This window comes from Morus notabilis, unplaced genomic scaffold (genome assembly GCF_000414095.1).
Source record: "Morus notabilis unplaced genomic scaffold, ASM41409v2 Scaffold45, whole genome shotgun sequence".
Lineage (NCBI taxonomy): Eukaryota > Viridiplantae > Streptophyta > Magnoliopsida > Rosales > Moraceae > Morus > Morus notabilis.
The window spans coordinates 164,671-181,053 of record NW_010366164.1 but is presented as its reverse complement, the minus strand read 5'-3'; the positions used below and the strand labels follow the sequence as shown (position 1 = coordinate 181,053).

Here is a 16,383-nt window from a genome sequence, read left to right as displayed (position 1 = left end):
TTTTTTTTCCTTTTTTTTTTTTTTTTTTTTTTTTTTTTTTATGTCAACGCTTAAAATAGTTTCTTCAAATAATTACCTTATTTACTTGTTTTTTTTATAATTTCTATCATATTAAAAGTTATCTTTGATCTTTATCTATCTATACATATCTAATAATCTAATCTAATCAAACCTAAGATCTAACAATACATATATCTAACTCTAACAACACATAAAAAGCTAAAACTCTTGTTATAGTACTCTTTCCTAAGGCTGTTACGCAACCTATTCTCTTCCCTTTTTTTTTTTTTTTCTTTTTTTCCCTTTCCCGTCTTTATTTTTTTATCTTTTAATTGTTTTACTTTTTTTTTTTATTTTGTGGATGCTTTTATACAGTTTAATTTTTTACATGTGTTTTTTTTAATATTTTTTCCTCATTTTACTCTTTTGAAAATAATTCCTTACATTTAATTTTTTAAATGTTTTTTAAATATAAATGTTTTCTTACTTTACTCTAGTGACACTAATTTCTTTTGAGAGTTCATATTTTTTTTTCTATCAATGGTTAAAATTATCCATACCTAATTATTTTTTTTGTGTAAATGTAATTCTTATTATATCAAAATTTATCTTTACACATGTTTTTTCTATAATGCTTCCACAGAGCACTTTTTAGGCCACCATGTGACAGCACCTCTTTTTTTTTTTGCCCTTTTTTACGTTTTGTATCTTTATTTTATTTTTATTTTTTAAAAATCTTTTATTCTTTTATTTATTTTTTATTTTATGAATGTTTTTCTACAGATTATTTTTTACTGGTGTTTTGTTCATTTCTAATTTTCTTTTATTTTTATATATTTTTTATTTTACTAAGTAGTCTTTTATAGTTTAATTTTTTAATGACTATCGCATCTAACAATATAAAAATATAAAAACAACCAATTAAACTTGACTGAGGCCACGCGTTAGTCTCTTATTTCTTATTTCTTATTTCTTTTTTGACTTTTCCTCTTTCTTTTTTAATTTTTTTTAAAGTTTTTCTTCTTTTGTTTTGCCTATTGTCTTTTTTACTTTTATTTTTTTTGCTTGTCGTCTTTTTTTGTCTACTATTCTTTGACATTTTCTTTTATTTTTTTCATAATATCCTTTTTTAAAATACTTTTTTTGATCCGCCGTGCTTCTTCACAAATAATACAGGTGCACCCTAAGGGGAAGTGTTATTCCTTATGTACCCCTTTTTCGCTAGTTCTCTGAGCTGTTTGCTTAATTATCTCATTTCTGCAGGTGTCATTCGGTAAGGAGGAATGAAAATTGGAGCAGTTCTCGGAATCAAGTCAATGCCGAATTCAATTTTCTGATCCGGCGGTAAACCGGGTAACTCATCATGAAATATGTATGCGAATTCATCCACCACATGAATTCCCGCATTATCTCATGTTACCTTTGGTTCACCTTCTAATGCAAGAAGGAAAGAAAAGCATGCCAGGTTTCTCCGTCCCCCAATGCTATATTGCAATAGTCGTTCTTCTAGGACTGGGTTCATATCCGATTGATAGGTAATTACTGCTCCAGACTTAGTCGTCAAAGTCACTATTCTACGGTAGCAATCAACAATCGCACCGTAGTTTGCTAACCAATGCATTCCAAGTACCACGTCAAACAGACTTATCAGAAGGATTATCAGGTCAGCTCTCAATCGTTCACCTCCAATCGTGATTTCACACGATCTACACAGGCTAAGTACCTCCACACATCTCAGTGGGGAGTTCAACATCATCGAGGTTTCTAAGCTCTCAGACTTCAGTTTCAAAGTTCGTACAAAAGTACTTGATATGAAAGATTGGGTAGCACCCGTATCAAACAATACATGTGCTAGAGAGTGAGAGATGAGGATCATACCCTCAACCACCGTGTTACTAACATGTCCTCCAGAACTTCCTCCTGTCAGGGCATACGCTTGTCCCTGCACTTTCCCCTTTCCTTTATCACCAATATTAGGCCTTTAGGTCCCTGGCCTATATTGTTGTGGCAGAGGTATCTGCACCGGTCCCGGCGCTTGAGGCCAAAACTGTGGATATTGAGGCGGAAGGTAGGTTGGCACATGAGGGTATGGCATTGGCATTGGCAGCTGTGGCTGATAAGGCGGCACAAACTGCGGTGGTATTCCTTAACCGTAAGAAGCTTCACTCTGAGATTGCTGAGTCGGCGGCTAATTTTGATTTGGATAGTTCCTTCTAATGTGGCCAACTTGCCCACAATAATGACACTTGGGGCTGTAGGGGCCACTTCTGTCACTTCTTGAGGAACTACTGCCACCACTGATCATTTCCCTGCTAATTTGTCCCTGATTACGGTTTCTTCTACCACTCTGTTGTGGCCCACCTGATAGGCCAAGTTATCTTGTTCCACGCTTGTAGTAGCAGCTACCAGGTCTTAGAAATTTCAGATCCTTAGAGCCACTAAGGGTCTCCTTATAGAATTCTTAAGACCTTTCTCAAATTTCAAGCATTTCAAATGCTCAAACTCCACCAGAGATGGCGCGAAGCAGGACAAGTCGTTAAACTTAGCCTCGTATTCCCTTATCGACATATCGCCATGTTGCAAGGTCATAAACTCCATTGCCTTCTCATCCCTATAGCTCTGAGGGAAGTATTGTTCTTGAAGATAACTTCAAATTGTTTCCAAGTCATTCCCGCAACGTCAAGTTTTCTTCTTACTTGCTTCCACCAGTTGCTTGTTTGGCCCTTCATCTTATACACGGCGAATTCTATCCAATATTCCTCCGGCACTCCCATAGTGTTCAAGTGTTTAACTATGGAGTTAAACCAGTACTCCACTTCCTGAGGTCCTCCCTCACTATTGAATGTGGGGATAAGTGCACGCCTAAACTCACGGAAGTAACTCTGCTTCATGTCCTCAGCCGGTTGCTCATTCTGAGCTCGAGTGTCCATGCCTTGAAAAACGGCATACATGGCATCCATGAACTCCTGGTTCTGTGGTGCTTGTTGGTTAACAGATCTACGACGTAGTGGCATCTTCTTTAACTGAAAAGAAACTAGACTGTTTAGTAGATTCCTGATGTCACACATGTATGTACAATCCTATGGTTCCTAAACCTAGGGCTCTGATACCACTCTGTCACGCCCCGGGGCAGGGGTTGGTCACGTGGAGGCTCAATTATGAGTTAAACATGATTAAGAATAAAATATTAAGGAAATTCCCAAACGAGCCCCACTATTTAGTGAAAATTAAATTATACATTCCAAAGGAGACACTAAAACTCAAGCCTCTAACACTGTTCAGGGCTACACCCACAGGAGCTATCCACCGGATTTCAGCATCATACATACATGACATGTAAATAACATTACAGACATAAACCACAGTCTAAAAATTCCAAATATCAGAGTTTACAGAATTTACAAATTCTTACATTCGTACACTAGGATGATGATTACAATCCTCACCAAATCAGTTGGTAGCAACTCAGCTACTCTGCATTGCTTTTAGAATCGCCTGGGAGGGGTTTAACATTTATAAAACAATAAAACGCGAGCGAAATGCCCAGTAGGATATATTTTGAAATAACTTTATAAATAAGTAAATAAATGAGTGAGCAAGTAAATAAATAAATAAATAAGACATTCAGTTCCAACACAACACCTGGAACCTCACATCCTTTTTCTCAAAGGAAATATAACTGAAAATCTCCATATTACAGGCATCAGCGAGTAATTTATACTATGATAAATTACTTACACAACCAAGTGCATAAGCCATAAGACCCCAGCGCCGGGTTTCGGGTCCTGCCCCTAAGGATGCACTCTCCACATCCTATCTAGGTCATCAGCTGTTTTACCGATTCACAAGATCTCTTGTCTTAAGAAATCTTTCATTAAACTTTATGAAACAATTCATTATACTCCCCAGAATCTACACAAGCCATGGGGGTCAAAGTATTTTTCTTTCGCAAACATGCCATTTCTTTAAAACATTTACAAGGCCAAAATCCTTTTGAAAACAGGCTCACAAAGAAAGGGGTAAGAAATCCTACCTCGTAAATATCAAACATGTGGCTAGCGTTACTCTATTCCGGATTTCGCTTACTCAAGCCCCTCAATCCGAGTCCTCAGCTAGCACTGATACAAAACTACGCTTTATGATCCAATTCACATTCCTAAAGCAATTTCAATCTCAATTATACCATTGGATTTCCTATTAGTGTGCCATAATTCAATTACCGGTTTCACAAACCATTTCATGTTTCAAATCATCATTCCAAGGGTTTTCAATCTCAAAACATGGATTAAAGATGCTAATCCACTCATTCTAGGTCCCCAAATGAAGCTAATTTGGGTCATCCTAAAAAACCGAGGTCAAAACAGGGTTTTTCAACAAAACAGGATCAAATCTAGTGTACACCGGTTGACCGGTGACAGAGCAGTGCAACACCACCGGTGGTGTGCAATTCAGTCGACCGCACAGGTCGACCTGATATAGTGCAGACCGGTCGACTGCACATGTCGACCGGTGGAATCAGGGCAGGATGGCCAGAAGGGCCGATCCGTAGAAAATCAACACAAAACCTACAAATTCGAGTCTCAAATCAAAATATTTCAAAGGAAAACCACTAGATCCGGGTTCTAAGTACTAAATCAAGTCGAAAGAACCTAAGATCTCTAATTTCTACCATAATTTTACTCAAAATCCATTTCAACTAAAAATAAGTTTTTAAATATGAAAATCTGAGTTTCAAGAGAAGTTTTTCAAAAATCTTACTTCGAATCCTTCTCTTAGCATTGAAAACTTCTTGAAATCTTCCTTTGGTTCGAAATCTAGTTGATTTGAGAGAAAATGGAAGAGAGGGAGTGAGAGTGAGAGGATGAGAGAGTGAGAGAGAGAGAGTATGCATAGGAAGGAAAGAAAGGAAAGGAAGGAAAAAGAAAAGGAAAATGGAAAAAGAAAAAAAAAGAAAATGGACAGGTGTCACAAAAATTTAAAAGGCAGTCCAGAAATGTACCCATACACACTTCTTGATAAAAATGTAAATACTGAGAATATTTAAAGACCTTGAAATTATTTAAATTACTCGTCAGAAACATTTAATAAATGATAATCAATTAATTAAATCAGATTAGGCACACTAATAAATCTCAATTACCTCAACTAATCCTATTTAATTCTTCGGGGTGTTACATATTGTTATTTTGAAATGTTGGTAAGCACCTCAATAAATAATCCTTTATAATTGAATTTCTTAACCTCAGTAGAATTTAGTAATCTCGCCATTCACTTCAGGCCTGTTTGGGATAGCTTGTGCTTGTACTTTTAAGTACCAAAAGAAGATAAGCATAAGTTAGGATTTTTTAATTAGTATTTCGATAGTGCCTAAAAAAGTGCTTTTATATCTAGGAAGAGTTTTTGAACTTGTTTGGGGCAAAAGTCAAAAGCACTTATTATTATAAAAAATAATGTAATAAAAGGACATGGATGAAATATTTAATTTGTTGTTCACAAATAAAAGGTTAAAAATATAAATAAAAAAACATTTCATAAACACTTTTTTCATAAGCACTAAGGAGATGATTTGTTCTAAAAGTACTTAAAAAGTTAAAAACATTTTAAGGCTGTCCATCAAAACAGGTTTAAAACGACTTTTGAATTAAATAAGTCAAAAACAGTTTTTTGAAGCCAATTTAAACGGACCTTCATCACATTTCATAACAAAAGAATATCAAAGTCTTTTTATTGACGATTAAAAAGCGACAATGTCGAAAAATGACATGTGATGATTTTGGGTATCACCTATATCTATATATCTATGGGAAAATGCATAGAATAGCATATTTTATACCATCTTTTGAAGTGAATATCATTTTTTTTTAAACTTAGTAAACTATAACATATTCCCGTTATTCGTTCTAAAATAATAACTCGTTTAGTAAATATGATATTTACTAGTAAATACATTATTTATTGGTAAATATAGTATTTACCTGTAAAATACGGTATTTACCTGTAAATACAGCGTTAAACGGTCGCTGAAATTGGTGGTCGGCTTCGCGGGTAAATATGATATTTATTAGTAAATACGGTATTAAATGGTAAATACGGCATTTACCGATAAATACAGTGTTAAACGGTCATAAGAAAATAGTCACCGGAAAACAGTACCGGTCGCTGGTTGCCAAAGCTGATCGCCGAAGTTGGCTGCCAGTCGTCTGTCTCGACCATGGTGGATTACTGAACTTGATTATAATCTACCTATTTTAAAAAATATTATATAATTTACTATTTTTTAAAAATAGATATTTATAGAGAAGAGTGAAGTAGAAAATGAAATTTAAAAATATTTTTAAGTTTTAATAATGTTTAAAATTAAATATTAAATTATGTTATTATTTACTATTTTTAAAAAATATATTATAATTTAGTAATTATGTTATTTTCCTCCTTTTGTCCCTGTATCTATATGGCATATGCTAAAGGTAGTAAACTCCATTGAGTAACGCTTAAAGTGGGACAACTTTATTTCTATCCAACAGTTCCGAAATCCGAATCTCGCACGAGAGCCAATCCTTTTTCAACTTCTCAATGTTTTAAATAATGGACTTTACACCTTTTCACTAACACTTTTTTCATCATTGCTTATTATTATTATTATTATTATTATTTTATTGATCACATTTTATAGATTTAATTTGTAGGTCGTAGATGTCGTTTCATATTTCATTTTTTTTTATATACTACGCAAGATATCTCAAATTCATAATAATTTCATATAAGTATCCGACACAAAAGAACTTTTCACAATTAACAAATTATTCGTCAAAACTCTTAATTTCAAAAAATTACTTTTAAATTTAACAAAGAATAGCAAAATACCCTGAATCGATGACAACGATTAAAATAAAAAAAAATAAAAAAACTTTTGTACACATTACTTAAACTCGTTTGAATGAAATAAATTGTAATTTTAAATTACGATATAGCCAATTATTCAAATTTACGAAGGGGTTTCTTTTAAATTACAAATTATTTTAAAATCATAAAATAATTCGTAATAAATAAAAATTCATAAGACAACTGACAACCGGTCAATTTAATCAAATTTAAGAGACAACCCTATTTTAATTCCATTCTTGCCATGCTACAATTTCCATAATATATTTTACTAACAAAAACTAACATTTTTGTTAAGTATTTAATAGAAAAACATTGCATCTTTTTTTTTTTAAAGGAAACTTGTATTCAAACAAAAACAAAAAAATAACAGCACAATACAAGTTTACTTTCACAAAAAATGTACATAAATAAAAAATTATTTTAATCAATAAACTAAATGTCTCCGGCCAATCTTTAGACAAACAAAATTTTTTTTTTTTACACTTTTCAATAATTATATTTTGCATATTAATGTTTTTTATTTTTATTTTTATTAAATGTGGTAAGATACGAAATCATTATGCTGGCTTTTGTTCACACATGACCACACGTTCATTTCACGATTTCCAATGATATGACTACAAAGTCAACTTTTTCGCCAAAATTTTTTTTTTCTTTTTAATTCACAGAAGATAACAAACTGTCAGAGAAATCCAAGGGAAACCCATAACAATTTAGAATTCAACTCTTTGACATTTAATCTGTATATTCCTTTATAGCTTTGAATATTCCCCACATTTTATGCCCAACAAAACTTGACACAAATTATAAATAATCTTTTCTAAATGCAGGTTTTTCTATGATAAGATCAAAATGGGTCTCTTTGGTTCATCTTCTTTTGTAGTTTTTCTACTGGGTTTGGTTCTTCTTCTGAATATTGCAGTTTTTTGCAATGGAGGCAAAACAAGCACTTTCGTTAGAAAAGTTGAGAAAACCAATGATATGCCTCTCGACAGTGACGTTTTCCAAGTTCCTCATGGTTATAATGCTCCTCAACAGGTACATAAAATGAAAAATATGTTCCTTAAAATACCTTTTTTTGGTCAAATTTGGATTTTTAGTAGTTATGGCTTTAATGGTTTTTTTTTTTTTTTTTTTTTTTTTTTTGTTGTTGAATTTAAGGTTCATATCACACAAGGAGACCAAGTGGGAAAAGCAGTGATTGTGTCATGGGTGACTGTGGAAGAACCGGGTTCAAGTAAAGTGCTTTACTGGAGTGAATGGCATAGAAAGCAAAAGAAGGTGGCTGAGGGAAAATTCACTACCTATAAGTTCTACAACTACACTTCTGGTTATATTCATCATTGCACCATCAGAAATTTGGAGGTAAATACTCACACATATACATATATATAATGATATTGCATAGATATTGCATATGCTAGGTTCTTAACTCTTCTGCTATTGTGATGTTATGTTCTGAAATTTGGTTTGAATTGCTTTGCGGATTATAAAGGCGTGTTTGGTTCACAGTTTTGAATAGAATTTATCGCAAGAGAAGCAAAAAGGTTTGAACTGTAGTTTTAACTCACGAAACAAACAGGCTTAAGCGCCCCAATCCTTTATTTATGAAAGCAACAAATACAAATGAAAGACAAAAAAGTACACACATGATTTGTAATGATCTATCTTGAGACTACGCTCACTTTCAATTGATATAGAATTTCACTATAACGAAGCAGAAGATTACCGCACGCCTCTCAGACTTTCTGTATTTCTCTCTTACCTCATCCTCAAAATCTAAGTCCCCAATATTAGTAAAATTAGGGAACTGAAGAATCCCTGGGTGAAACACATTCAAACAATAATGAAATTTGATTTTGGTTATTTTATTTCTAGTAATTATTATTTTATTTCTTTTTGTGCAGTTCAATACCAAATATTACTATGTGGTTGGAGTTGGTCATACTGAGAGGAAATTCTGGTTCACAACTCCCCCAGAAGTTGGCCCTGATGTCCCTTACACATTTGGTCTCATAGGTAATTGGTACTGAAAAATTGAGGTAGCAATTAGCTATAGCATTAGGATTCAGATATATCCATGATTAATAAAATCTTCACCAATTGGATACATGAGTTTCTTTTTCTCTTTGTAAGTTTGTCATTTTGGATAGGCTAAACTTAGTTATTTCCTTACTACCAGAAGACTTAAAAATGTAGGATTGCTTCTTTGTTTGAATGATTTTTTTGGCCTACTTGTTCGGTGTCTACATGTGAGAATTGCGCATCTTAACATTGGTTCTCATATGCAGGGGATCTTGGTCAGAGCTTCGATTCAAATAGGACACTCACTCATTACGAATCAAATCTGCAGAAGGGGCAAACGGTACTTTTTGTTGGGGATTTGTCTTACGCAGATACTTATCCGAACCATGATAATGCCAGATGGGATGCATGGGGAAGATTTGTGGAGAGAAGCACTGCTTATCAACCGTGGATATGGACTGCGGGAAATCATGAAATCGATTTTGCTCCTGAAATTGTGAGGACCTTAGCATACATCTCCATAGTTATCCGAATTTTATGTTCTTAGAAGCTGTCATTTCTGTATTAACTTCCAAAATTGATTCTGCAGTTTGTGCTAACATCTTTTACTTCTTGAGGAATCTTAAAATCACATGATATTGTTGTTCTATACTAAGCTATTTTTCACTGTCCTATGTCATGGGAAAGTTGCAAGTGTGATTTTGAAATGAACTTGGAATCTAATATCTACATGATGCTTGTATTGTTGATTTAAAATTTCCTTTTGTCATTTTCAAATTCCTAACAAAGTTTAACACAAAGAATGGAGAGTTTTTGGAACCAGATTCGTTACTTTTTTGTTTTTGCAGGGAGAAACTAAACCATTCAAGCCTTATACTAAGCGGTATCACATGCCTTATAAAGCATCAGGGAGTACAGCTCCTTTCTGGTACTCAATCAAGAGGGCTTCTGCTCACATCATTGTATTGGCTTCATATTCTGCATATGGTAAGAATATATTTTTCAGTAAATATATATTATAAATATATATATATATATATATATTGTGTTCACAAAAGTAGAGTTTAGATAAATCATTACTACAAACTGTTGCAGTTCAACTGGGACAATGTGATTGGAAGATTAGTAACCGCGGATGCCTCATTAAGTTGTTTTGATTAACTTTTATTTTCATAGAATAAAAAACACTTACAAGTACTTGACAATAGCTACTTGAAAAATCAATGATATAATCTGAACTGTTCTAATACTATTTGGATTAAGGCAGTGGTGGAATTGATTTGAGATCAGTGTATAACACCCCACGAGTGATGGAATTTTCTTATGAATCATTCAGAAGACATAAAAAAAGTAATAAAAAAACCTTTCATGGCAATGGAAGATCGAGTCAATTCCTGACTTGGTTAACAATATTTTTGGATTCTGTATTCTTGTAGGCAAATACACACCACAGTACAGATGGCTCAAAGATGAGCTACCTAAGGTTAACAGGAGCGAGACGCCATGGTTGATAGTTCTAATGCATTCTCCATGGTATAACAGCTACAACTACCACTACATGGAAGGAGAAACCATGAGAGTCATGTATGAGGAATGGTTTGTGATATACAAAGTGGATGTGGTATTCGCTGGTCATGTCCACGCTTACGAACGCTCTGTAATTTCTCCACATCTCGATTTTAACTAAAAGAATGAAAATTTGGTTATAATAGAGTAGATCTTAAAGGGACCAAGAAAAGTTTTGCACTAGTGTTAGTGCCTCACTTGCAACGGTTTTTTGTCATACGAAGTTCCTAAATTCGGTATTTGATGCTTGTGCATAATAACCACAGGAACGTGTGTCCAACATAGCTTATAATGTCGTAAATGGAATTTGCTCTCCTGTGAAAGATCAATCTGCACCTGTGTACATAACCATTGGAGACGGAGGAAATCTTGAAGGCTTAGCAACCAAGTGAGAAGATCATAAGATCATTTTTTCTATAATAACATTGATCTTTTCTGCTGAAATTTTTGCTCTACTTTGTGACACTATTAAGCACTTGCATGTCTTTATTTTGTTTCTGCAGCATGACAGAGCCACAGCCAGCATACTCAGCGTACCGTGAGGCCAGTTTTGGTCACGCCATTTTCGACATCAAAAACCGAACCCATGCGTACTACGGTTGGCACCGGAACCAAGACGGAAACGCGGTGGAAGCTGATTCCATGTGGTTTTCCAACAGACACTGGCATCAAGTTGATGATTCCACCACAAGTAGCCAATGATGAATGAATGAGAAAATAAATGTGTGAAAATAACATAAACATTTGTATTTTCATCAATATAATAGCACAAACATTTTAAAATTTTTTATCGATAAGATTTTCAATCTTTTCCTCAGCCCTTTGTGGTCTGCCTTTTTCTGTTTGATTACTGTTGTAGCCTTGTACAATGGTTTTGTAACGTCTTAAGATCATATCTTTAAGCTTTAAGCTTTAATTTGATATGTGTCATGTAATGCGTTTGCTTGCAATGAAAAAGTGATTGAGAGTTTTCTAATAAAATAGTGTTAGGGGTCCTAGCTTTTGTCTTTTTTTTTTTTTTTGTCAATTCATATGGTGATGAGTTGTCATTAGTTTATTAATAGATATAATTGTTTTTATATTAATTGTTGTGATTAATTTTTTACCGCCTATCAATAAGAGCATGCAACTTATATATAGCATATCAATTGATCTCAAACACTTAGAATAAAAATTGAGATCTCTAACATTTTTTTTTTTTGCTTGTAAGTTTGTTTATGCTTAGCGTTAATTATTTTTGATTTTTCACTACTATTTCCAAGTCTAAAATGCCATGAGTTAGAAAGTATAACCTTATAAAAACACCACACACTAACAAAAAGTTAGTCCTACAATATGAGTTCATTATTGAGGCTCACATTTTATTTGTTGTGGTTAGGGTTGACAATTTGTGTTTACGTGTCGTGTTTGGGCCGACAAGCACGACACGATTATAGTAAACACGAACACGACACGATTAATAAACGTGTCAGAAACCTAAACACGAACTACTAATAACATGGTTAACACGACACGACACGGGAACACGATTACTAAAGGGGCCGTGATGGGTCGATACGAAAAAAAAAACACGTTTATGACCTATTTATGACCCAATTAACAAAAATACTGGAATTTTATATTGTATTCAAAACTAATATTAATTGACTACTTAATATCACTTATAGTTAAAATCATGCGAGCATATAATAAGAAAAACATAAATCCTCCAATTCTCCATAATAACCAACACATATAAAAATATCTAAATACCAAACATATATATATATATATATATATAGGAAAATATCTTCTTTGAGGTTGAATGCGCAACGACGCTCCAAAAATCAAAATTAGTTTCCAATTGCTTTAATGTATTCATAGAAAAAGAAAACATTTTATTAATGAAAGGAAATTTATAGCATGGGCATGCCACAAGGAAATTTATGTTATCTTCCATTGCATTTGAGGTGTTGAGGTTGTGAGAATTTTGAGATGAACCAGAAGTTAGCTCATTAATATCCAACGTAAAAACATCTTCAGTAATTTCATCCATAGCTTCACGAATTGATTTGTTGTTTTCTACACATAATAGATAAGTTATATAGTTAATACTTAAGATAACATAAGCTAATACAATAAATAAACAAAAAAAAAAAACCTTTATCTCCAAATAGCCAATCCCTAGTACAAACCAATGCCTTAACTACGACAGGTTTAAGTGAACTCCTATATTGATCCAATACTCGTCCTCCAACACTAAATGCATATTCATATGCTACAGTAGATATTGGGATACTTAGGATATTACAAGTCATGCAAGAAAGTTCCGGATAGCGAAATTGGTTTCCTTTCTAAAATTCAAGAACATCCAATTTAACACTCCCTTGTACTCTTGGCTCATTCAAATAAACCTCTAATTCTGATTTCTGCATACCAGTTTGCTCTTGGCTTTCAAAGTTGTTGAACTCCTACAATCACAAAGATATAAAACAAGATGAAAAAGACAAATAAAGAACAATTAATATTGAACAATGAATGTTAAATTAACAAAATCAATATATAAATATTTACCATGAATGCTAACAACATTCATAAACTAACTATTACCTTCAATACTTTGGTTTGCCTCTGTAAAAACTTTTGTGCTGGGTTCTTAGCAATAGGAGTAGGAAGTGAAGTCACAACATTTGTTGTAGAAACCTTGCCCTTAGAGTATTCAACAAACAACAGGTCCAAATTTCTCTTAACTTCTAAAACTTGAGATGACCCTTTCATTCCATAAACATTGCCATAAGCATAATCTACAAAATTCAACTTGTAGTGAGGATCAAGCACTATTGTGATTGCCAATATCAAACTGAAATCTTTCTAGTAGTTCTCAAACTTGGTAAGCATTTCTTTTGCCATAACAGACAAATATGCATCTTCACTTCTCTCGGATGACTTCAATGACAAATAACATGTGTACACAGTTGGAAAGTACAAGTTTACAGTGGGGTATTTAGCTCCAGAAAAAACACAAGTGATATTATAAAAGGGTTTCAAAAATTCACAAATTTTCTCGGCCTTTTCCCATTCATATGGATCAGGACAGTCCTTGTAATTAGAATGACTCAATTCTAAATGACAAAATGCTCGTCGATAATACAAGACATTGTCAAGCATGAGGAATGTGGAGTTCCATCTTATAGGTACATCTTGCCTCAAACCTCTCTTAGAATCAAGACCCATAAGATTTACACATTCTAAACACTTCTTCTTTCTAATTTGGGACCCTCTTACATATTTCACACTCTCACGAATCTTTTTAACCATTGTATCAATATCTTTCAACTCCTCTTGCACTACAACGTTCAAAACATGGGCACAACAACGAATATGAAAAAAAGAACGTTCAGAAATAAGTGCATTTTCTTTTCAATCAACTGATTTTTCAACAGATCAACAGACACATCATTAGTATAGGCATTGTCCAAAGTAAGAGTGAAAACCTTGTATTCAATTCCCCACTCACACAATAATGCATAAAGTTTTTCAAACAATGCAATACTAGTATGTGGTGGTGGCATGAAGTAAAAATTCAAAATCCTCTTCTACAATACCTAATCTTTATCAATAACTTAGGCAATCAATGTTAAATATCCATCTGTAACTATGGAAGTCCACAAGTCAGATGTCAAACAATTCTAGCAAGGCTAAAATCCAACATAGATTTTATTCTTGCTTTTTCCCGAGAAAACATTTTTTTGGACATTTGCCTTTAAAGTATTTCTAGTTACCAAAGTTATCTCAGGATGCAAAATTCAAACAAAGGAGAATGGAAGGTCATGCAAAATGATTGTTGTTGTTATCAATTCACGAAAGTGTTAAAGATCAAACCTCTTTGCACTCAATGCTAGAGTCCTTTTGTCTTGTGATATCAATAGTTGGCCTATGTCACATGTGTCTCTACGTACACATGATTGCATGTGACATCGCATGCTTCCAGTCCCATTCTTGCTATTAGCCAAATACACCACACCACTCTCCTTGCATTTGGCTTTTAGCTCCTGGTTTGCACCCATTGGAAGCTTTTCAAACTGGTTCCAGACAACAAAAGTATGCTTCCTTTTGCATTTGGATTTGTTTGTCAGATTCTTGGAATTAGCTTCAAGCTCAACATCCTCCTTCAACTCCAATGCAATAAGTGCATCACTTGTAGCAGTGGCGGATGCAGTAGCGCTGCTTGACTTTAAATTTACTTCAACACCATCTTGCAAATCATCCATCTAAAAATGGGGAAAAAATAAAGAATCAATCAGAACTCAATCACAAAACCAACAAAACAACATCATGATGCGAGGAAATGTGCTTGCCAACAAATTCAATAGTGCTTCTCTTATAGATTTCAGAATCACAAAACCTTCCCTCAATTTCATACATTTGTCAAACTATATCTCTCAATAAGCCTCTACAATGATATTGACCGACTTACCATTATTATGCAACAAGAGAGAGTGGTCCAAATGTATCAACAAAGCAACAAAAACCATTTTTGAATTTATGGTAATTGAAAGTTTAAGACTACACAAGTGAAACTAAACTACCATTTTTGAATTTCTTCAATGGCATTCATACTATGCCCAGATGAACCAAAACACCAGAAACAATTACTATAGAGTACAGTAGAAGCAATGCAAAATTTGTCCTATATTCCCAGCTTTTGCACAATCTTTTGTCATTGAGATAAAATTCAACAATAAAGATCAACACAAGGAAAAGGGTATAATATGCAGCGATTAGAAATCATGTAAAGTTTAGACACTCAAACCATAAAAAAAGCACTCAAACCAGTTTAAATCCCTTGGACGTTAAATCTAACAATCAACACTCAAACCACAGTACCCTATGATAGCATCAGCTAGATGTAGAAATCATGTAAAGTTCATAAATAAAAAATCTACACAGAAGTGGATTTTTTGAACATGAGGAAAAAAACCTAAGCTGAGAATCTGGCATGGAAATACCTGAAACGGAGTTGAGAATCTCACTTCCCGAAGGCCGAATTTGACAAAGACAAAGAAGAAGAAAACTTCACAAAGGCTGATCTGGCGAAGAAATGAGAAGAGCAAGACCTTTTCTTTCCCAACGCCGAATTTGACGGGATATTGTAGAGAGTCAAGAGAGTCAAGAGAAGAAGAAGAAGAAGAAGAAGAAGAAGAAGAAGAAGAAGAAGAAGAAATGGTGGTGGAGCTGTCTGGAGACCTTGCGGGCAAGCGGCGGCGGAGCACTTTGGAGAAGAGATAGCGGCGGGTGAGAGAATGAGTGAAAGAGAAGTAGGGCGAGAGGAAGGACCGAAGGAATATATATATATATATATATATATATATATACTTGCTTAATAAACAGCCGTGTCGGCCCAATAATAGCTCGTATAACTAAATGGGTTAACCGTATTAAACGGACTGATATGAATCTAGCCCATTTATTTTCATGTTATTCGTGTCAGCCCGTTAATGACCCAATTAATAATTGTGGGTCCAAACCCATTTATCTCATATCGTTTTCGTATCGTTTCATCGTGTCGTGTCCGAAATTGCCAGCCCTAGTTGTGGTGCTTATTAACATCTCTTATACCTTTAAGCATTTTTTGTAGAAAAAGCACGTGGATTAAAAAGTAAAAGAGAAAATAAATCGAGAAATGAAAAGTCTCCCGTTTAGTTCGCTGATTCGAATTTTTAATTCGAGTTGAGATGTGACTTTATATGAGAGCTTTTTACTGTAGTAAAAAAGTTAAATATGACTGTTTCTGAGAGCTTTTTACTGTAGTAAAACTCGAATTCTAAACTTGAATCGGTGAAATGAACGGGGTTACAACTTATTCATTGATGGCTCAAGAAAGCAAATAAATAAATAAATAAAAAGAAATAGGGGAAAATTCTATCG

General features: G+C 33.8%; 1 protein-coding gene across 1 annotated transcript; it reads left to right on the top strand.

Moving 5' to 3' along the window:
* Window positions 1–7,488: 7,488 nt before the first annotated feature.
* LOC21410047 (purple acid phosphatase 2) lies at window positions 7,489–11,457 on the top strand. The gene is made up of 8 exons (XM_010109540.2): window positions 7,489–7,923; window positions 8,047–8,250; window positions 8,793–8,904; window positions 9,177–9,406; window positions 9,759–9,897; window positions 10,347–10,567; window positions 10,743–10,864; window positions 10,980–11,457. The coding sequence occupies exons 1-8, from the start codon at window positions 7,738–7,740 to the stop codon at window positions 11,176–11,178; spliced, it is 1,413 nt and encodes a 470-aa protein (XP_010107842.1). The 5' UTR covers window positions 7,489–7,737; the 3' UTR covers window positions 11,179–11,457.
* Window positions 11,458–16,383: the final 4,926 nt, after the last annotated feature.

Coding starts and splice junctions, on each gene's coding strand:
- LOC21410047 (XM_010109540.2), top strand. CDS start 7,738: ATGGGTCTCTTTGGTTCATCTTCTTTTGTAGTTTTTCTACTGGGTTTG. Junction 8,251..8,792: donor GCACCATCAGAAATTTGGAG/GTAAATACTCAC, acceptor CTTTTTGTGCAG/TTCAATACCAAATATTACTA. Junction 10,568..10,742: donor TCCACGCTTACGAACGCTCT/GTAATTTCTCCA, acceptor TAATAACCACAG/GAACGTGTGTCCAACATAGC.